The 23,390-nt window shown below is 41.0% G+C and overlaps 1 protein-coding gene across 1 annotated transcript; it reads right to left on the reverse strand.

The window, feature by feature from the left end:
* Positions 1-26: 26 nt before the first annotated feature.
* Positions 27-23,172, reverse strand: aga (aspartylglucosaminidase). Its single transcript, XM_012876935.3, is given in 10 exon segments — positions 27-247; positions 2,439-2,572; positions 7,063-7,170; positions 10,299-10,374; positions 10,651-10,759; positions 14,040-14,152; positions 16,079-16,191; positions 19,258-19,337; positions 19,339-19,415; positions 22,963-23,172. Coding segments are annotated over 10 exon segments (1,020 nt in total). The 5' UTR covers positions 23,072-23,172; the 3' UTR covers positions 27-146.
* Between the last annotated feature and the right edge of the window lie 218 nt (positions 23,173-23,390).

Here is a 23,390-nt window from a genome sequence, read left to right on the forward strand (position 1 = left end):
ATTATGTACATTTTCTTTATTCACTTATAATGATCAAAAACACTTTTTTTTTTTTAAATGTAATCAGTTGTATTAAATGAAACCATCAGAATGAAAATCCCTCCTGGAGACCAGCAGCCCAGACGACCTGAAACATTTCCTGACTTTTAGAAGCAGGCCACAGACTTCAGGACGGGAGCGTCGGACTCGGCGGTTTCCACCATGAAGTGAAACTGCGTGAGGCTGGGGACGTTGTTGCAGGCGGCACCTGAGGAGACAACACCTGTTAGATGAAAGTAATATTTACTAATGCTGCTTCTTCACTCGCACCGTCGCGCCCAAGCTGAAGGCGACAGAGAAAACGTGCTATTTCAAGCCGAAAAGCGGGTTAAGACCCGCAGTAAAGAGGAAAGCTAAAAGATGTGCGGGTTTCAAAGTTTGCCACCGTTGCCATGAGAACTACGTTTGGAGGGCCGGACGGACTTGGAGGAGCTCTTGGAGGAACAATGGCTGGAGAACCTAAAAGCAGAAGGTGCTTTGATGTGTGGCTGAGATCTGGTAACCTTAGGAGGAAACATGAATCGATGTAACTAATGTAGGACCTCTGTTAAAGAAGAGGAGGAAAATAACATTTTTCACAGATTTCTTTTTTCCCCAAAGCATCAAATAAAAAGATTCTCTAGCAGGTTTTCCATTATAAACCCAAGCAGGTGATGTACGGGAACACTGCTTGTTCTTTTGTAATGAAATGTTTTGTTGGAAGATGTGAGGCGCGGGGGAGGGGGCCAGATTTTTATCACAATCTGAAGATCTGATTTGGTCTTTACATGTTTCAGTAACAAATTTTCAGCGGTTTAAGCCCTGTTTTTTTTTTTTTTTTTTTTTTTATTATCCAAATTAATTACAAGCATTTTGTTTGTTTGTCAATGAATTAAGATTCTGTTTGAAAATCTTTTTTTTTCTTTCTTTATGCCTAAAATAGGAAAAATTCCCTGAAAACAGAATTAAAAAACAAGTTGGCCCACAGACCCCTGCTTCTGCAACCATCGTATATTCTGAGTCGCCGTTTCTTTTATACACAAAGGCCACAAAAAACCTCAATGATCAAAAATGTGATAAAGTTAATTAAATCTTCTGACTTTTGCTTAGGAAGAGTATTTATAAACTATGTTGTAATCACATTGTGAGGACAATGCTGAAAACTAACCCCCATCATAAATGGGCAGTGACATCTCGGGGTGAAGCATTTACTTTCCTCATCCCAGTGGAGGTGAGGAAGATGTCAAACGGGAAAATTTCTTTCCAACTGTTTTTTTGTTTTCACTCTTAAAAATAAGAGAAGAAAATTGAACCAAATTGAAAATGTCCTCAATCCTTTTATGACCACATAATTGAAATAGTTTAAATTTAACAAGTTGGCTCTTGAAATAAAAATCAAACCTTTTTTTTTTTTTTCATAAACTGGATTCTGATGAGAAAACATCTCATAGAACTTGTGTTATTATAAAGTCGTCACTCACCATCAAGGCTTTCTGTTAGTCCTCACTGAGATTTATTTTCTAGACTTTGGCTTCTTTTATGTCTCACTATTGTTGAAATTGGGACACTATTCTGACCAACAATGAGGGCTAAAAAACAGTCTAGCGCTGACGTGACATCCGAGCGAGGCTCAGACGATCTATTGTGGTTGTACGCTGAAACTTTTTCACATCTCTTTGAGTTTAAAACCTAAAGGCATCACTTCTGCATTTCTTCATGTAGATGGTATTCTCCAGGGGTCAGTTCTAGGCCCACTCCTACTCCATACACCAAGAATCTTTATCAACGACTTTCAAACACTAATTTCCATTCATATGCTGCATTTTCTACTCCAACAGACCTTTTATTATGGTCCAATTGAATTTATAACCTTTTAAACTAGCTTTGAATACTAAAAAAACACCAAAAAAAAAGCATACGTTCTCAAAATCAAAGATTTTACATTACGACACTTAACGGTTCAAAGACTATCGGTTCATCTCTCAAGCAGTTGTTCAAAAGCCGACTTGGTTCTTTTCGGTTTTCCTTTTTGTTGTGTGTGTGTGTGTGTGTGTGTGTGTGTGTGTGTGTGTGTGTGTGTGTGTGTGTGTGTGTGTGTGTGTGTGTGTGTGTGTGTGTATTTCCCTGAATTAACTCTAGAAACAGGAACAAAATGGCCTTTGTCCCAGGCTCCTTTGAAAATGTTCTGACACTGGCCTAAAAATATATGGCAAAGACGTCAATATCCTATCCCAGAAAACTACTTTCTAGGCTTCATTTATACAGAAGTGTGTTGTAACAGAAAAAGGCAGTCTATTAACATCATAACACTATTAGGTGAAAGTCTATCCATTATGTTTGGATTTTTTTCCCTTCTTCATCCCAGCGGGTATGCGTCATTACCTTTGGAAAAGGGTCCATTTGTGAACTCATACACTCACCATAATGGCCTGTTGTGTTAGCGCAGATTATGGCTCCAAAGAAGTCTGAGTAATGCCTCTTGATTCTGGAGATGGCCGACTTGCAGGCTGCCGAGGGATCGGCCCCGTTCCTCATCAGCTCCACGGCCAAGTAGCTGTTGGCAGCATGACATGGAGATGACATGAAGAACACGAACATGGCTGTAAAGGGCCACAGACCAGGATCATGGCAGAGATGCCTCTAGAATCACAATGAGGCCCAGAAATGATTAACAGAAACATACAGAGGGAAACGACAGTGGTCTGCCGCTGCTATTAATGATGTTTGCTAAACAGTAACATACCAATGTCATTAAATCTGCCCAGTTAGCGGTACTGTTGCCTTGCAGCAAGAAGGTCCTGGGCTTAAATCCTGGCCTGGGGTCTTTCTGCATGGTGTTTAATTATTTCTCTCTGTGCATACGTGGGTTCTCTCCGGGTACTCTGGCTGCACTCCCCCCTTACACTGATAAACCTTTACCAAGGGCTGTAAAATGATTTACCCCGCTACAGAGCTCTTCTGTTTTTGTCACCTATGTTTCAAATAAAACAAACACTACGATAACAGGAATAGATACAAAAAGCATTTTTTATAAGTTCAAGGGGAGTTACGTACCTAAACCAACATGACCCTACGTGAAATTATAATTGACCCCCTGTTAAATGATTAACATCAATAGCCACACTTCTTTTGTGAAAAGCTGAGATTTACTCCTTTTTAGAAGCTCCCAGATTCAATCATTGTCTGACAACATGAAGTAAGCTCCAAAGATCTCAAAAAGGAACATATAAGGCCATACAAACGGAGAAAACATGAAAGAGAGGAGAACATTCTCAAAATTACTCCAAGAGTTCATCACGGACTGAGCCAAAGAACCTAAAATGACATATTCTGGGTTCATAGTTCAGCAAGGAGAAAGCAGCTGGCAAAGAGGGCCTCCATGAGAGATTTCCAACACCAGAACCACTGCTGGCCAAAAACAAGATAAACAGGTCCCTTTCACATCTACCCAAATACATCTTGATAATCTCCTGAGACGTTTGGGGAAATGTTCTGTAGACTGAAAGATGTGTGTCCCGTTTCATCTGAAGTAAAACTTGTTAGTTTTACTTCAGATGAAAACCCTGAAGGACAATGTCCGGTCATCAGTCCGTGACCTTAAGCTCAGGCCCTGGTGGGTTATGCAGCAGGACAGGACATCTAAATGGTTTCAAGAAAAGGGGTTTTGAAGTGGCCTAGTCAAAGTGTAGTCTTAAATTTGATATGTGGCACGAAGTTAAACAGATCATTCACGGTTGAAATTCCTCTGATGAGACTGAAGTTTTCTGCTGAGCAGAATGGACCAACGTTCCTCCGCTGCGATGTACAAAACACAGGAGCAATTACTTTTCCCACATGGTTGGTTTTTATTTCCCCTCTTAGTAAATTAATTCGAACACTTCTGTTTGTTTTTACCCTAGTTGTCTTTGTCAGATCTTTGAATTTGTTTGAGCCGAAACATGTTGGAGCAAAAACAAGATCATTTGTAAGCAGGGAATGCTTTTTCAGGCTTGTATAAATAAATCTCTCTTGTGAATACCTCTGAACATACATCAAGACATCCCTTGTTACATGCTAGATACCAGGTATATATATATATATATATATATATATATATATATATATATATATATATATATATATATATATATATATATATATATTTATATTTAAAAACATTATGTCATTAAACTCTAAAACTAGAGGGCATACACGTTCAGCATGCACATCAGGGAGGGTGATAAAAACGTGGGTAATGGTTCCCAGGTAGGCTTCAAATCCCACCATTAGCAGGAGAAATGTGAGCATAGATAAACACAATCCAGTCTGTTAATAAGCAGCTGTTCCAGAAGGCAAGTAAAAAAAAAAACAATAATTTAAACAGACAGCCCTCAGATGGAGTGTGTGTGTCTGTGGGTGTGTGTCTGTGTATGTGTGTGTGTGTGTGTTCACCAAACTGGGCCGCGATAAATAAAAGCTATAGCATGAGAAAAAAAAAAAAAAAAGGTAAAATCTCACTTCTTTTGAGAAATGTGCACATGACAGTTTTGGGGCAATGTAGCCATGCCTCTTTCTTTTTTCCTCCTCGTACTATTTATGCACACGGTGTTCAAGGGGTGGCACCAGAAGAGCCTGTTTAGAATCTACACGTCACAAATGTTCAGACTGAGGTTTTTTTTTTTTTTTTTTTTTTTTTTTTGCTGAAGTGAAGCAAAAGGAAAAAAGAATAAGAAACAGACATTGCAATCCTATTTCTAATGATTGAAGAATAAAAAGCCGATGTCAAGACACACGTCAGATGAATCCAGCCAACATGTTCAAGGCAGATCAGCTGTGTGTAAATTTGAATAGCAAGAAAACATCTGAATAGTAAGCAAACTCTATTTTTACACAACGCTTAGGATGGATCCTTCCTCACCAAAAACCTTCACCTATCTACTGATGCTGACTAGCAAACGTATCCATACCCTCTAAAACAGCGGTGTACAACATTTATGCCATCAGAGCCAAAATCAGCAAGTTGAAAATATTAAATTAAATTAATTAATACAATTTTGTCTGATTTTTATTATTTTATTTTTTTGGAGAAATGTTTTGTCTCTAAATGATCGTAGATCCCAAACAGACAGAATGGTCTCAGACACACGCCTTACTGAAAGAAATAGAGTCCCCTGACCTCAACAAATCCCCATCGCCTCCTTAGCAAAGACAGTTTGATGAATGTTAGGTCCAACTCTAATAGTTACGAGACTTTCGTGGTCCTAATTAATGGAAAATTAAAGTGAAAACAGAAAAATGTGGTTGATAAAATGTCTTGTACCACACATTTTCCAGTTTGAAGGATTTTCTTGTAAATGTCAGGGAGAAGATCATGAAAAAAAATTAATTTTTAAAGCCTCAGCTGGCAGGCTGAATTGGTATACGGAGCTATTCCAAGGGGCACAAATGGCCCACGGGCCACACTTTGGACAGCCCTGCTTTAAATCTTGTTTTTTTATCTTATGTTTATGTTATAGACCAACACACTGTAGCACATAAATAGAAAAATAAGTGATTTTCACTTTTTTCCTGGCAAGAAAAAACTGAAAAGTGTGGCGTGCATTTTTACTCAGCCCCTTTTACCATCATACCCCTAAAATAAACTCACGTGCCATCAGTTCCAGGTATACAGGTCACACAGTTAGTGCATAGAGCCCACCTGTGTTGCAGGTATTCAGAGAAGACTATGTGTGGAGGAAAATGGACACTGACCCCACCATCCTCAGTAAAACAAGGTGGTGGAAACATGTTGCTTTTATTCAGGAGGGACTTGATGGAGCTAAATACCTGTTAGCAAATGTGTTTAGAGGCTGCGATAGAGATTCATCCTCTAACAGGACAACCTGAACATACAACCACAGCTTCACTGAAATGGTTTAAGACATGTTCCTGGGCCAGAATGGCTCAGTCAAAGCCCAGACCTGAGGCTAACCAGGCACGTGCACGGACATTTCTGGGGGCAGGTGCTCAAGCCAAAAAAAGAGCACTAATTGCTAAATTTATTGATATGATAAAAAATTAAATTAAAAACACAGTAGGCTGTATTTAACTCAGATAATTATTTTGTTAACACAATCGACACAAGTGTAATCAAATAGGGTAACCCAAAGGATCAAATTAAATAAACGAATAACAGGAAAAATTAGACAGAACGGGACCATATATTGCATGCTAATATTAAAATTAATTATAATTATCATTGCAGCATTCCAATGAAATGTGTCCTCTGCATTTAACCCATCCCTAGGGGGCAGTGGGCTGCCACTGTGCGGCGCCTGGGGAGCATTCTGGGGCCAAAAATAAAAACACCTCTAACTCACACATAAACTTAGAGTTTAACAATTTAATCCAATACGGCAGAGAAATTATTACAGGTTTCAGCACTGGGCTCAGCCCCTAAAATGAGGCACATCCCACAAAGAGGATGGAAGAGGGCGTCACCTTTATTTTGAATATAAATGCTTATCTGTGTTTTAGTTGTCTAAATAAATGCACACATCTAATCCACACAATGCAAAAATCCAAATAATCAAACCCACTTTGTCCCATTAACTCTTACTTTTAACAGCCAAAATAATCATATAATAATAACAGTATAGCTGTCTTTAAAGTCTCTGTCTGCTAAAGTTGTCTATATCTATCCCGTCTCTTCATTAAACCTGACAAACGCCAGTACTCAACTAGACAAGGCTTTGAAGTCGCAGACTTTGAGTATAAAAACATGGGGGCTGCTCTTTGCCAAGTGCCTGAGCTCCACCAGGGGTCTATCTGCGTCTCAAACCAACTGAGAATATCTGGCAGGACCTGCAAAGCAGGATGGGCATAAAAGTCAGCGCCTCGATCTGCGAAGCTGCCAGTCATACGCCATAAGACTTACAGCTAGAACTGCAGCAGAAGACGCTGAATCCTGAAGGTGAAACAGTTCAAGGTGTAGGAAAACCTTTGCAAGGCACGGAGCAGTCTGTGACACCATCCTGGGATTAAACACAACTGCTTTTCTTTTTTTAAAATAATTTTGGGAAGCACCTGGGTAGAAAGCGCATCATGATGTCCCCGTCTCCAGTAGCGGCGGCAGCACCGGCTGAACTGTCTGCATAGGCTCCTGCTCCAATGATGGGGGAGTCGCCGACACGGCTGCAGGACACCGGGAAGGAACAACGCAACAGATACGTTAGCAAGGCGAAATACACAAGAGACAAATAAAACATCATCAGAACTTAAAATGTAAAAAAAAACAGCAAAAAGCATTGTCCTCGTTTCATGAGTCATTGTTATACAAATATGCTTTTTCTCAGTTAGTGTGAGTAGTTTTTAAATGGTTATTCTCCTGTGGGAGTGTCTTTTAACTACATTCACAATCAAGTGTGCAACCACCCCAACACAAAGCCGATGTGAACAAATACTTGTTCTCCCGCGACAGTAACACGACAAATTCACGGGGTTGGCCTCTGCTTTGTTTGACTCTACTCTCTGGAGGAAAGCGTTTAATTTAATCAGGTTTTTTTTTAAAAAAAAGATTTCTCTAGCTACAGGAAAACTCAAGTTCCAATGCTTATCAAAAGTAAATGTCTTGTGTAAGATTTAAAGCAATCCACTGTTAGGATAAAATAATAACCATATTTTCATTAGAGTGCAATTGCAGGAAAACTGCCTTTGAAGGACAATTTTATATTCAAAAACACCACTTGTTACCATCATTTCTGCAACACCATGGGGGAAATAAACCAAAGACGGCTTTAAAATTCACTCATTTCCTGACACACTTAAACGGCTGCCAGACACTTGTCGCTCTCGCAGGATCCTGCAAACTGAATGTTTAACGCTGATGCATATTAATGAGAAAATAGTGACATAAGCTGCATGTATGGTAGATGTAAACATGGGCCCTAAAGCGTTCAAGGAGCATAAAACAGCATCTGAAGTTCAGCATAAACAGAGTTTACAAAGGAGCTCAACTGAATAATCCAAAATAAGACTTAGACTAGTTTAAAACCCATCATTCAGCCATTGTTAGTTGTACAGTGCCTTGAAAAAGGATTCAGCCCCTTAAGTTTTACCTTTTTTGTTGCATTCCAACCTGTACTATAAATATTTTTAATCTTAGTTTATGTGTTAAATTTGCATAAAATAGTCTAAATTGTTGAAGTGAAATGAGAAAATTATATATAGATAAATAAACAATTAACACATTTTCTGTAAATGAAATGGTGCAAACTGTCTAACAATCCATTTCAGATCCAGGTTGTGAGACAACAAAATATGAAAAATGCAAAGGGGGGTGAATACTTTTGTAAGTCCTCGCTCTCCACAGGTTAGATAACTTAGAGCCAGTGCCTAATTATTTTCTGTTCATTTTTAAATGATAAAATCCAATTGTTTTTTCTTTGCCGTTTTCTCTCATTAGAGGCGCGTCACCTTTCCTCCATCAGGAATTTAAACAGAACCGATTGTGTTGCTGAGCACGGACTGACGTCTTGTTTTTATTTGTTAATAATCTCCAAACTCAAAATTCAACCTTGGCTCATTTTTCCTGTTCTAGAACTATGAACAGTATTCAGAGAGTCAAAGTCTGCGGGCACAAAAAAAAAAGGTGCTTTAAACGTTCTCACATCAGCCCTCAGTAAATAAATACAACAAACATTTCTCAGTTTACAGCGTTAGAGGAGTCAGACTCTCTTTGAAAGGCAGAAAAATATTTTTCTCTACACCAACACGGTCATCTCCAAAGAGGTATTAGGCGAAAACCTGGAATGCAATTTATGAGTGTTCCTGTGACGCGATCAACTGCATAAAAAAAAGAAAAACTCCTTTACCCTGCCGAGACACAACCTGGCTGAAGCATTATCCATTTCTGATCCATGTTGTAAGAAAGTTCCTAATCGTTTTAGAGGACAGCCAAGAGAGGTTTAAAGATCAGTAGCATCCAGTAGATTTTGTGGTGGCCAAAAGCAACGTGAGCCTGCAGGGTTTTAGGAGCAATTTCCGCCTGAAATTACATAGCTGATATAAATCAAGTACAGCTCCAAATTTATAAAGTGTAAATGCAAAATTTAGTTTTTGTGTGACACTAAGGCATTAAAGAATATTTTTCAAGTGGAATCAGTATTACAAAAGTCACTATGTCTGATTTACAGGGTGATTAAATCAAGGAAAAATCCAATTTTCTTAGCCTCACCTAAATCTTGTTCAGAATAAACAATGTAAAACACCATGAAATCCCTTATTAAAATACAGTAGATGCCTCAGACTTTGACTATAACTGCATCAGGACTAAATCAGCTGAAACATATTTGTTTCACAAAGGCTTTAGTGGGCAGTGCGCCAGGCGGGCCTTTGATTTTGGCACAATTTATCCAAACATGCCAAAACTGTTCCAAACGTGTTTTGCATCTTATAAAAAGGGAAGTAGGTCAAATAAAAGAGCTGATTTCCATTGTAGGACATGACAAAGCCTTTGGTAATAAGAGTTACCCTGTGTTTCATCAACATGTACCATTGATCTCAGCTTCAATCAATCAAATGAAGAGAAAAGCCAGAAATTATCACTCATATCTTTTTAAGAAACTTCTAGAATGATCTGTTTACTCCTCTGCATTGCTCTGGTGATAGGCGTTGAGAGAGGAGGGGGAAAATAAATACGGCTGAAGTCCATTTGTGACGGATGATGAAGCGAAATGCGTCAATTTCTGAAGACCAGATGAGCCAGACTGGCAGTCAGACGCAGGAAGCGTAAGGCAGATCCGGTAATATTTCAAAATAAAGGAGGGAGGGGGGCGGTGCTGTCTGAACGGATCCAGTTTGCATTGCTGCACGGCACATTTTGCAGTGAAGGAACAGAGCAGACAAGGAACGTAGTAAGTGTGAAGCTGGCCTTAGAGAAGCTCCGTTACGCACGGGGAATATACAAAACTTACACAGCTGGGAGAGAGACGAGCTTTGGTCTTGTTTAAAAGGTACGACTCTAGTTTTTAACGATACTGACCTTGGGGGTCATGTCTGCACAGCGAAGCATTTTTCTGAGAGTCAGCCATGTTTAATAGTTAAATGGCATTTTGTGTGTTTAAAATGATGTAAAACCAAAAGTATTTGTGAAGAAAAAAAAAAACATGACCATTTCTGACCTACTTAAAACCTGATAAAATAGACAGAGATCAGGCCAGACAGGTTAAAAAGGTTAAGAGATAAAGAAATCATCCTAGAAGGAAGAAAATGTTTTCCGAACATGGACATTTTAGAACGTCGACTAGATCAAATCTACACACCCTGGAACCTTGTGAGTTAGTCCATTGGTTGACGTTCCAGCTGCCACGTTACCATCGCCATCGATGGCAATCATCCCTGGTGCAAAGACAAAAGCAAAACGCAAGAGAATGAAACAAAGATGTTTTCTGGTAATAGTTTAAATGAACATAAAGATCTATAACAAATTGGTGCTGAAACAGATGCTGCTTGGAGAGAAATGTTTGAATATTCCTCACAGGTAGGTTCCTTGTAACGATACTTTAGGAGAGGAAAGAGGAGCATTAGCATTTCTTCATATCTGAACCAAAAGAAAACAGGTATTTAACCATAAAGCGTAGAATAGCCGAGTCTGGGCCAGTTGGTAGAACCTACCTATGGTATCATGGGAGTGTATGTTAACATGCCGCTCTCCATTACACTGCGCTCTCACGGCCTCTGGCCCGTAGGGTCCACACGACTTTGACGGGTCTGGGCTGACGTTCTGTTGACAGATGATGAGCAGAGATCATTTCCTACATCGTGCTTTTGTCCTGGGACTCATTTACTAAAGCAACACTCAAGCAAAGCATCCTAAACTGGAAGCAGCTCGAAACAATGACACCAAAACCCAATCAGCAGTCCTGGGAGCTAAAACATAATTACAGATGTCTGCTTTAGCTGTCAGCTCTCATGTAGTGCAACCTGCAGCACCCCCATATCCATTCAAAGTGGCTCTAGGTGTTGTCACAGGCAGCACATCTTGTGATTACCTGAGAGCCTGGAGATGTTTGAGCATCTCAGTTTGATCTCCAGAGACTCTCCAGCGATCAGTTTATTTCCATTTAATTAATGTGGAAGGGAAGTTCGCTTCTGATGAAAACAAGAGTCCAATTTTGATATTAATGGAAAACATGTTGCGTTAAACTGCCTTTGATATGTGAGATTCAAGCGATTACTTTTTGAATAAAAGAAATATCCTTATAGTGTTACATTGTAAGAATTATATTAAGGGTGCATCTTGGGTAACTACAGGATAAGAATTTGTCCCTGACTTACCAATAAAACTGTATGTATACATTAAAACAAAAAATCACACCATCCGTTTCATACTACACAGCTGTAGTATGGTATGTCACATTTGTATGAAAATTTAGATCACAATGAGGAATTTTACCCCTGGGAAAAATAACAGTGGATTTCAGCTCTAGTGTGTAGAGGGAGTTAAAAAAAATAACAGATCTGTATGTATATGTTTTTTTTTCCTTTTTCTTTTGACCAGCCGTTCCTGGATTACTGCATTCCAAAAACGTATTCCTTTTAATACCTACAACTTAAAAGCTTCAAAATACTGACAATTAATGTGTAAACCCCCATTATTAAAACGAGAGTCTCACATTTGGGAATGCTCCAACATTAAACTCTTCAGGAAGGACACTGAATGCTTAGCATGAATGTTGGGTGTTAAAATACCTCGATAAGCCAGGCTCTGTGTTTGGGGAGTAAACCCAGAAGAATTTTTCAGTTTCTTTAGAAACAGTCAAACTACTGGACTTTGGAGGCGTTCTGGCCCGCTGAGCAGAGGCTCTGTGTTGAAGGGATATGGAGGAACTTACACCAAAAGGATTAGAGAACTGGCAAAGTGTACTGCTTTGGAAAGACTTACATCACTAAGCGACTTTTTTCATCTAAGGGAACCTTATATGAACAGTTTAGAAAATGAAGAAAATTGAAATCTTGAATAAACCAAAGAAAAAAAAAGTTGTATTCTACTGGCCACTATACTCATGTGTTGCTTTTGCAGTCCCACACCTGCAACGTATACCTGAATTAATGCAAAGTATGCATGGATGTGTGGTTTGGTGTATTTTTAGCCACTCTGAGCCAATAGAACCACTTTAGGCTGCAGTACCAGCTGCAGGTTTTTTAGGGTACGCCTCTCAGGCTTTGCACATTCAGATCAAAATGTTTGCACCGTCTTTTTTTCCAAACAACTTAAGTTCAGTCAGTCTGAATGTAGAAGAAACTTAATCAGACGTATGTGGACTTTGACTAGGCCGTTGGCAATAAGAGTGTTTATTTTCCACAGAGGGTTACCCTTACACCGTGGTTCATTGTTGTTCAGAGTGAGGACTAAGATCATTTTCAGCTGGAAATCACAGTGACAGGCAACAATGGATTGCACACAGAACAAACACTCTCTCTGGCTGCAGCTCAAAGACGGTCCATCATGGCTGATTCACAAAACAAGCCAAGAAAACAAACTAAACATTTGTGCAAATGGTATTCTCAACAGCTGCACCAATAAATCATCACAAGCATAAAACCGCCGGCAGACACGTCTTTCCAAAGACTGAAAACTCCTAAAAGCGTCAGTTGCTCGTCCAGTTTCTGGAAGGCTCTGCTCTGGGCTGCATTACAGAACCATGATGTGACGATTGAAGACGCTGAACGCTGACAGGTGGTCTGAAGGCCTCCTACGCATCAGACCTGCCTTCCTACGCCGTTCCTGCTTGGGTTTGCCTTGCAGGTCCGTATGTCCTACAGATATCCTCAGGTATAATCTTTTAAAGACGAATCCTGACACAAAGGATACAGTTCTCCTCTGATATTAGGCTGTTTCACTGCTGGCATACCCAGGGTGATGGATTTCAGTGAATAACGCAGCTATAGAGACTGAATTTGTTTTCACTCATTCTTCTTTCCTGCAGATTCTCAGACAGCTTTAGGAGAGGACTTTGACTAGGCCATGCTAACACATGGATGCACGCTTATCTGGGTGTTTGGTTAGCCAAGCCAACTTTATTCATAAGCACTTTAAAAAACAGCACAACTGACACCAAAGTGCCGAAAAGAGCATTAAAAGTAAAAATACACATACAAAATGTTGAACAAGGAAAACCGTCTAGGGTTGTTTTCCTTCTGGAGGGTGAATCTCTGCCCCAGTCTTACGTTTTCTGGAGCCTCTAACAGGTTTTCATCCAGGATTGTCATGTTTTTAGCTCCATCACTCCTTTCATCAACTTTGAAGAAATGCATCCCGCAGCATGATGCTGCCACCACCATGTTTTAGGGTGGGGATGGTTTTCCCATGGCTGATCTATTCCTGCACACAGAGTTCTGCATGTGGGCCGTTTCATTTTTGTCTCATTTAACCATGAAAGCTTTGTCCACATGTTTGCTGAACAACTTTCTGTTCCACCTTCACATTAAAACCCAGTAAAATGCATTCAGCTTGTTTTAATAGAGTGAAAAGTATGAAACAGTTCAAGACGTATGAATGCCTTCCCAAGGTTTTCCAATTTAACGATGACTAAGAAAGATACATCATTCTAGTTTAAATCTAAACAAAGAAATCAAGCCTTCACACCCCACAGATTTAAAACGTTATTTTTTTTTAACAATACTTTCAACATTTGTATCCATTCAGTTTCTGACAGGGGTTTGCTGAACTGCAGATATTTCCAATAATAGCTCTAAGAACTTTATAAGTTGTTTCTCCTAAAAGTATGAATAGAGAGAATTTGATCAATGGAAGACTGGCTGATCTCTGGATACGTAACGCCTCCCCCAGTCTATAGATGTTGTGACATTGTTGTGGAAATGAAGAGGAGTCTTTTGAAGAGAAGCAACAGCTCGGTGCTGTAGGGCATCACCTATACCACAAAAGCTGACTTTTTTTTTCCCTTCCGAGGTACTTTAGTATGCCTGTCAATTTTCCCTTTTGAAATCAATCTTTTAGAAGCAGTACGCCCGTGGCAGACACAAGCGAGGGAAAAACTTACCTTTCGATAATTAGGTTGGCAGTTGCCCTTGAGCCACTGGGAGAAAACATTCAAAGATTTGTTGGTAGTCAGGTCTTCTGCAACAAAGCCCATGTTTTCAGCGAACACAGAGGCTACGAGGAGAGAGGAAACAATCGGGTCAAGTTGCACATTGGAGAGCACTTTGACCGCAGGTCAGGAATTAAAAAAAGGGTCACAGACAAAGAAAGGACTGCAAGCAATTTCAGCTCATTTCAGAATCAGTTTATCTGGTTTTAGGAGAGCCGCTGCTTTGAAAGGTTGTCATCGTGAAAGTTCCTGAGGAACGGCGCGGCAATTATGATCAACAAGTCTTCAGACGGAGTCTATGACACACAACCAGAATCATTAAAACTCCCACATATAAAGTTGTTTTTCTTCTTTTTTTCCACAGTGAGCTAAGCTCCATATAACAGCTTTACACTCATTGGGAACACGGTTTGTTCTACTCTAAAACAGAACATGATGAAAGACGTCCTGACTTTGCAGAAAGTGAGGAATAATTGATATTAGGCTGTTCAAAGAAAGCACCGTCAGCGTTTTTCTTTACAAACTCAAACATTCGCTGTATAAACTGAAAAGGGCTTGAAGACTGAGTTTTCCTGGGAATCAGGAAACACCATCTTTGATGTCATCCAACAAATTTTCCCTCGGACCGAGGTCTGGGGATCAGGCTGGTCACTCCGGGTCGTTAAGGTCTGGAACCAGAACGCTGCTCACTTAATGCTGGGTTTGAGGTCGTTTTAAGAGCATTTCCTCACCAGCATAAAGCAACGTGACTTATTTAAACTGACCCATGATCCCTGGCAGTTGATGAATATTATCTGAGAGGCATCTCCATGTCATGATGTCTGAGCCGCCATGCTTTACAGTCCACTGTGGCTGGGATTCAGCATTTGGGGACGTCTCTGTTTTCTTCCACGTCTTTCTGGTTTTGGTTTCCATTTTAAAACATTCGACCGAGTGAATGAGCTCACTGTCTGAACTCCACGTCCCGATTATTTAAAAAAAACGCCCCTTCCAATCCTCCTTGGTCCTCGGACAACTCTTTGATTATTCCTACAAGAAATCTTTTGAGGGGCACCCGGGCGTGGCTGGTTTACTGTGAATTAATGTTCCTTCTACTTTCAGATTATGCCTCCAGCAAACTCAGAACACTCCAGAAGTTTAGAAATGCAGCTGTAACCACTGCCATCAACACTGTATTTTTATTTAATTTTTTTGTGAAATTCGCTTCCCTTTAAGCAATCAAACCACTCTGTAATATTTCAGTGACTAGAAACCTTATTATAGGCCGTCAGTTTAAATTAAACCGGCGGATATTGAGCTCATATCAGCAGGAATGCTTTCTAAAGACTGACAGATTTCCGCTGGAATCCTGTTAAATACACATTCCTCGTTTTTATAACATGCTGATTGATTTGTTCTGATTTCCTTGCATGTGTAGAGTGTTTTTAATCCACATCTGGTGTGGATTTCATTTCATTTACAGAATATCTGTTAAACACGATGACAGGCGCGGTACTTATTTTGCGTGCTGCGTTTAATCTGGTGATGTTTGACTGCTAACATTTTGAACAGAACTGTACATCATGCTGGAATAAAAAGCTTCAGTTTCTCATCATCCCTCTCTTCTCGTCCACTGCATAAATGGAGCTCTTGACTGTTTTTTTTTTTTTTATCTTTTTGCACGACTAGCGCGCAATTATGCGCTTCAAGCTCAGGAGACCATATGACCCATGTGTTTTTCACTTACTACTAATGATTGTCATTTCATTTAAAAGCCTATGCAGTGTCTAAAAGGTTTGGGTCCTGATGTAATAAGTGCCTAATTGAGATCATTAATGCAGATTCAAGAGTCCTCTGATGCTGAAAGCGTTTTCTTTTAGCCTCTATAGGAATATACTAAAACAGGCCGTTATGTTGGAAATGCAATTTACATACTCTGTGTTGTTCAAATACATGAATCCATTATTCCTGGCTGGATCAGCCAGGGAGTAGGAACGGCAGTCCTCGCGTACCTGACTCTCCCACCAGCATCGTGTGTTCGGTGCGCTCCATCACAGCTCTGGCAACTCCAATAGCATTTTTGATTCTTCTCAGGTCTGCCACGGCACCCACCTCCATCGTGTTGCTGCTCACAGAACGCACACAAGATAAGAAACACTTCTCTTGGTTTGCCAGAGCCAAATATCATCTGTGAGTAATGCATCTCCATTATAAATCAGCGTTGGGGAAGATTACAAAGATCTCGTTTCATTATTAACCAAAAAAAAAAAAAAAGCTCGAGTCTCGAGAGTTTGCACTGAGTAAATATTGTTTCTCTTACAGATCTAGTATTTATCACTTGACTGTTTAGATTCTTGCTCTTATGAATGTAGAATGTGTCTGCTGCTGTTTATTGGATTTCTTTTGCATTTATATTGAATTGCGTGAAGAAGAATATCCTCTCCCTAAGACGTAGTCACGACTGTGTAACAATCTCCATGCACTTTAGACATACGTTTCTGCATTCACTGCAGCATTTCACGGCGTAACCAGACATGCAAAGTACTGGTCAAGGTGGGCTGGGGCTGGTTCAGGCACAGCAGTGTCCCACCCCGGCACCTGTACTGGTCCGGCAGGGACTCGAGTTGTCTGGCGGCGTCGGGGGGTGCAGTGTTGACCCCCCCTGGGGCGATCATGTGTGTGTGGGTGCTCAGGTCATTTCCCTGAATGGTGGGGCCCCATCTGGTGGCCTACGGTTCCCTTCCTCTTAAACCTCTAAGGTGGGTAGCTCACCGAGTGGGATGGTAATGTGCCCTCCCTACCTTGGTCCTTCTGGGTTCTGGCTGTGGCAGCGAGCCGGTGCCAGGCCTGCATTTTGGGGGCACTGGGAGCGGTCTTGCTGCCAGCGGTTATTGCCCTACGGGGTTATTGCCCTACGTCCTCACCCTGTGCCCCCGCTGGCCAGAGCCGGCTTCACTTGTGCTTCACTGACGACCCGCCCCGGGGCGAGGCCTTGTGTCTGTCTGCTTGGGACCGCTGCAGCCTGGTCCGTCTCTCCTTTGCCGCTCTTTGGTGCCGTTTGTTGCAGGCTTTCTACTCCTGTAACTGTGCACCTCACTTATACACACCCACTCAACGCAAACACACTTATTTCTACACGTGTGCCCACCGCCCTGCCCACCCAAATTAATCCAGATAGCTGAAGGTCATTCAAACGCAGGTTACGTCTACATCAGTGTGGCTTGCCCACTTTGATGCCGGATCGAGGCTGGATTTAATAAAGTCAATCAGGCAGTTTCCAGATACCCTTTTTGGTAGAGAAAAACTGCCCTGGCTCGCACGGGCAACCCAGCTTCTCCTTACGGTATGCCTGAAACAGGAGGATGTGCGAAAATAATCTATAACTGTAACAGAAACAGGGTTTAATTTCTGTTAAAATGACAGAGGGAGCATTCACTATAGAAAGAGTAAACAGCTTGCTACTTATCTTTTGTTGTAAGCTGACATTTACTTCTCATTATAACTTCTGAGACTGTAAATGTTAGTATTTAAGGACCTCATAATTGGAACGCTTTCAGATCATAATGAGACTCTTAATTAGTACTTCTGTGCAGAAGGCTTGAAGGAAAGGTCAGCCAGTTAAGTGTGTAAATGTTAAAGATACATGGAAAGAAGCAGCACGAATTAGGAAAAAAAACATTAAACAATAAAAAAAAGTAATAAAATGTTGATGGCTGCATGTGACTGATTAGCATTTCAAGGTGTGAATCAAACATATACACACACATGTGTTCTAATTTTAAACAAATGCTCAACATTTCCTCTGTCGATTTGACTATATTTCACGCTCGCATGAGATGGTAGTGCAGCGTTATGAAACAAAAACTGCGTCGAGCTAGTTATGCTTTTAACGGCTCGTCATGGTCTGCAATAACGGATACTTAGAAATGTTAAGCCTGGTAACAGATACTACTCCCTATGATGCCAATCCTCTATAGTGAATCTGTCTGCTTTGTAAATTATTTTACTGCATAAATTCTTATTTTCCTGTGTGTCAAACGGGTCACAGACCTTTTTGAAACTGAGAGCTACTTCACTGTACTGTGTCACGCAAAAGCGCTACCAGCAGGGTCCTGAAACACAACACTCGCCAGACGCTGAATGCGAGTAAATTTTATGTTTGCTGAGTAAATGTCAGAGGCTAGCTGCCAGAAGGCGAGTAAATGTTTGTACCCGAATAAATCGTGTTTTTCAGTCATCATTTGGGCGCACATATACAAACCGCTCAGACGTGACGCGAGAACGACAGGAGCTAACATTAGCATGTAGCTCAGGCTAATTAACATAGCTCTCACTCTCACGCATTGACGTGTGACACAGCCTTTCAATCAAATGCACACGCTCACACGCATTACTTGAAAATCCTCAATCTTACAATGAAAATTCTCACTCTTGAAACGCACGCGTACTGACGCCTCGCGTCATGGCGAACCAATTTGGCGGTACAATGGTTTCCGCACGTCCAGTAGTAGAGGGAACACAGCTGCAAGGACCGCCGCCGCGCAAAAACAAGTTTCCCTCATAGCAAAGTGAAACACTTCTACGGTCCGTGTTGCGTGCGAATGAAATGGTAAGTCGGCATGTGTCATTAACAAACTGTAACATGAAAGCAAAAGTCCGAGTAAAATAGTGACAGTCTGAATCGAACAACAGCACCCCCCCCCCCCCCCGTTGGACCGTTTTTATCGACCAACAGCACCCCCCCCCCCCCCCCCCCCCCCCGTCGAACAATCTCACTCTCAACAGTCGGTGAGAGGTATGCTAATTACGTAGTAGGATTATGTGGAGATATTTAGCAGGAGTCAGACTTACTTTAGCCGGTAAAAAATATTTTTTGGCCAGTTTGATTTTTACGTGAAATCTGGAAGTTAATTTTGGACACTGGCTACCTTTGAACTAGAATAGTCAGCGCTCACCATAAACTCTTTTTGTTGTTGTTGATATTTTCATTTTTAAATATATATAAATGCACGTGTGACTGAGAAACTAGAGCAACAGACTAAAAATAACATATTAGATGCGGCTCACTGCAGGGTTGTGCTACTTTTAGAACGGGCTTGAGCGCACCACATGTGGTCCTTGGGGGCCACCAGCTGCCCCCGGGCACCATGTTGGTGACCCCTGGTCTAAAAGCACAGCGGGTGTACATTACCCGTTCATGATCATGGCGTCCAGCGTGGTTCTCCGGTCTCATCAGGGCTGCCGCCCCCCAAAGCCGACCGTGCCGTCACAACTGCTCTACTTCACAGCGGGCACAGCCCATCTCCACCGCGTCCAACACCGAGCCTCCGGACTGCAGGGCACGCCACGCTGCACATAAAAAAAATAAAAAATTAAGCAATCCGCTCGGCGGGTCACTGATGTGCTTAAGGTTGAAACGTTAGAGGCGCTTTAAGGTGCCACAAGCAACATGAGCAGTTTAGATACTGTGGGGAGAAAAGGCAACAGACCAGGGTTACAATATAAAGTTGAGACCGTGGCGGATTTTAGCTCCTGATGCAGGAATAATTTGTCGGCTGTTTCAGGAATATAAAAGTAAGAGTTCAGCGCACAGTGCCTTGCAAAAGTATTCAGAACTTTTCCACATTTTGTCACATTATAAACCTCCTTCCTATTATTTTCTATAATAAACACATAATTGAAAATCTGTAATCTTTTTCTGTCCTTTGCACCCTCAAACACATTTTCTTGTACTATTTAGCTCCCTCTAGGTTCCCATGAGCTCTGACCAGCCGTCTTGTCCCTGCTGAAGAAAAGCAACCCCGCAGCATCATGCTGCCACCACCGTGTCTCGTAACAGGGATTCAGGCTGGTGTGCAGCGTGTACTGTGTCCCCTCTCTTGCTTCTGACTCACTATCCATAATGTCAGACAGATACCTAACCTGTCAATAGAATCTCTCAGCTGAGGTGGGCATCTCTGCCAGCTCCTCCAGAGGGGCCTTCTTGGCTCCTTCTGTGATTGTTTTTGTCGTCCGGCCTGTCAGTGCAGGCAGACAGCCATGTCTTGGCAGGATCACATTTGTAAGCACGGTACTTCTATAAATGCTTAAAAATTAAACATTATTTTACAGTCTAACCCTGCAGTCTAACCCTGCAGCCAGTCTACTGGTTCCCCTGGTCCTCATGGTTGTGTGTGTTCGTTAATGTTCTCCAACATAACTCTTCAAAAAACGGCTCTGTGCCAGCGTGGTTTTATTTAAGGGGCAAAGAGAGGCTGGGGTCACAGATAAACTCCAGGCTTTAATTTGTAAAAACAAAGGAAGAACTCATTTTCCTTTCCTTCTGCACAGCTTTGAGGAGTTTTTTTCTGACCAAAATCCCCCAAATCACATTAACTTTGCTGTGTAACGTGACGAAGTGAAGAGAAGGTTGAGGGAGGACTTTTAAGATGCTGCATTTGGCAAAAATCACAAATCAGCGCTGAGCCAAGACGAGTTAGTTCTGCATGATCTGCGAGATGACCGATGTGGCGGCTTGCTGTTAAACAGGGGGGCTGACGAGCATTTGGTCACTGATCCCCAAAGAGCCCCGGAGGGATCATCAAACCAGCTGATGCTACAGCCATCATCGTCCCATTTAAATGCTGCGGCTACTCCGGAGCTTATTTCATTTTCAATCCAAACCTAAACTAAACTTTTTTTTTTTTTCCATTTAATAAAAACAAACAGAAAGAAGCGGAGATTATGCTGCTGATGCCTGTTGCTACTGTAATCCCCCAGTGGAGAGGATCGCTGGGGTGAATTAACGGCTGAGGCCGGCATCGTTAAATACTCCATGCAAAAATATTCCTGGGTCCATTTTTCAGTTTTATTTCCTCTGCATTGGAAAAAAAAAGAAAAAAGAAAGCGCTGACAGACACCTGACATATTAACGGCGTCCGTCTCCCCAGGAGCGAGACTCTCAGGTGAACTCAGATCCTCGACAGGCCTGAGCTGATGCTTAAGATGTTTTGAATACCATTTCTATCATCTTCCGTGCTGAGCTGTGCACCCACCGGAAATCGACTTGATGGATAAGTCGCAAGCGGCGGCGAAATATTTTCAGTTTCAATTTGAACACGTCCATGCATCACCCTGAAGGAAATCAAACAGAGTGAGGGCAGGCCTGCCGGCGGCAGCCATGAAGCCTTGTGGGTTCAGCCTATTTCATACCCTCATCTAAGACTCGGCGGCTCTTTCAGACGGATAAGCTCTGGCTGAGTCACAAGTACACCAGCAGAAAAAAAATTAATGGTGTGAGTAGAGAAACGTGAAAATACCGGTTATGAATCGGCCAGGGCCTGAACTTAAGCACACACACACTCTGCGGACACGAACACACACACTCGTTTCTCTCCTATCACCGTTGAAAATTAGTCCAAGGGATTCATTTTTCAGTTATTAATAAGTTTAGAGTTAAAATCTGACAACACAAATATTTTCAGAGCTGCACCATTTGCATATTTCATTATGCCGGCAACTTTTTAATCATTTGGTCCACAAGATGTGAGGAAAAACATATTACCTCTGCTAATGAATAGTAATGGATTCTGCACATTCAGAAAATATTATGTTCCATAATTCCTCACAGCTAAAGGTGACGTTTTAACCTATTATCATTAACAGAGATGGCCGGCAAATCATACATCAGACACATCTGCTTCAGCAGAGGCTGATCAATTATCACAGTGGTAGTCGATTTAAAGGCAACAAAGGTCTACATCAATTCTGAGAAAATTGATCAACCAAAGCATTAATATGATTCATTTTACATTTCTAATGCAGATATAAATATTACATGTTGGTGGTTTTACTGCTATGTAACACAGATGTCCGGTGGAGGCATCAGCTGAACTGCAACATATCCAAACTCTTTCCCACTGCTGATTTGAACGGTTTTAACCATTTGTTTGTTTTTTTAGCTCATAAACATAAAATAATTTATTTGCATCGAAAAATTTTTGAAAACAATTGATCAATAAAACTGTTGTTTTAAGTGGGTACAAAGATTGACCTTTTCTCACATGACGGATGCAGACTAAAAGAATGGGTGTGCTCGTTTTCCAGCAGCCTGCAGCTGATCTGGCGCGACTTAATTACAAACTGTGAAGGAGGAATTTATCTCATATGTGAACGGAAAAGAAAATGTTGGACACAGAATCAGACCAAATAATGATTATTGCGATTATTTACTTATAAATATATTGAGTTACAACATATTGAGTTATTTACCCAACATATACACATATTACGACCATCAGTCGTCAGCTACTGCTTTTAATCTGTATATCTGCCCCTTAATCCTAACACACAGGGTTGATTTCTTAATATTGTTAATTATGTGGCTGTAAATTACTAATTCTTCTATTGTTATTATGTTTATCATTTGATGTTATGTTGACATTCGTTCACATCCACCTCTTAAAAATATTTTTGGACAACATAAAAGCTATATTTAAACTAAGCAGAGTTCAATTATGAAAACTAAAATTTTATTATACTATTTTGAACTAAATTAAGGTGCAAAATACACCACGTTTCATATCGGTTTTGTCTTATTTCGATTAGCCTACCTTTTTTCTCAATCGACGCCATTTAAGTTACTACTAGTACTCAAATGAACATTTATATTATTGTGTAAAGCAATTAAATTTTTATACCATAAACATTATAGTTTCTTTTATTCAAAATACCCCGTTTGCAAACACAGGTTTCCAAAGCAAATCTGCTACTCACAGGGTATGCAGAGGCACTGTGTATAAACTCCACCCACTTTACTTAGCGGGCTGCTACATGTCCGGCATGTAAATGGTGCGGACCCCATCTTTTTAACTGTTGTGGCGCAGCTACAGGTATACAGAAGGGAATGTGGACCTACCTGCAGCTGTTGCGCTTTTAAAGGGCCATGTGTTGATGACCAGCGGTAACGAGGTCTGTCCAAGCCGAAAACACAGCATTAAAAAGAAAAAATAGAGTGATGCACCCATTGTGATCTCTGCTGCAAACTCCTAGACATTAAAACACCGCGATCATCTTAACATGGCTTCTGTCCAGGTGTTAGCTGACAGCAAACCGGAAATAAAGAGGAGAAGAGAAGTCGCTTTAAAGAAAGGCTACTATTCAGGCTGCCAGGATATTGCATTTAAACTTCCTTGTTGTCTCACGTGCTGAGTGGGCGGGCACCTCCTTAAAGGGACAGTACACATCTTCAGCTTGCAGTAGGCTGTTTTATAAGAATCAGCTACCTGGGTTTAAGGGGGGAAAGAAAAAAGACGATACAATTAAAAAAATAAATATTGTCACACA

This window comes from Fundulus heteroclitus, chromosome 23 (assembly GCF_011125445.2).
Source record: "Fundulus heteroclitus isolate FHET01 chromosome 23, MU-UCD_Fhet_4.1, whole genome shotgun sequence".
Lineage (NCBI taxonomy): Eukaryota > Metazoa > Chordata > Actinopteri > Cyprinodontiformes > Fundulidae > Fundulus > Fundulus heteroclitus.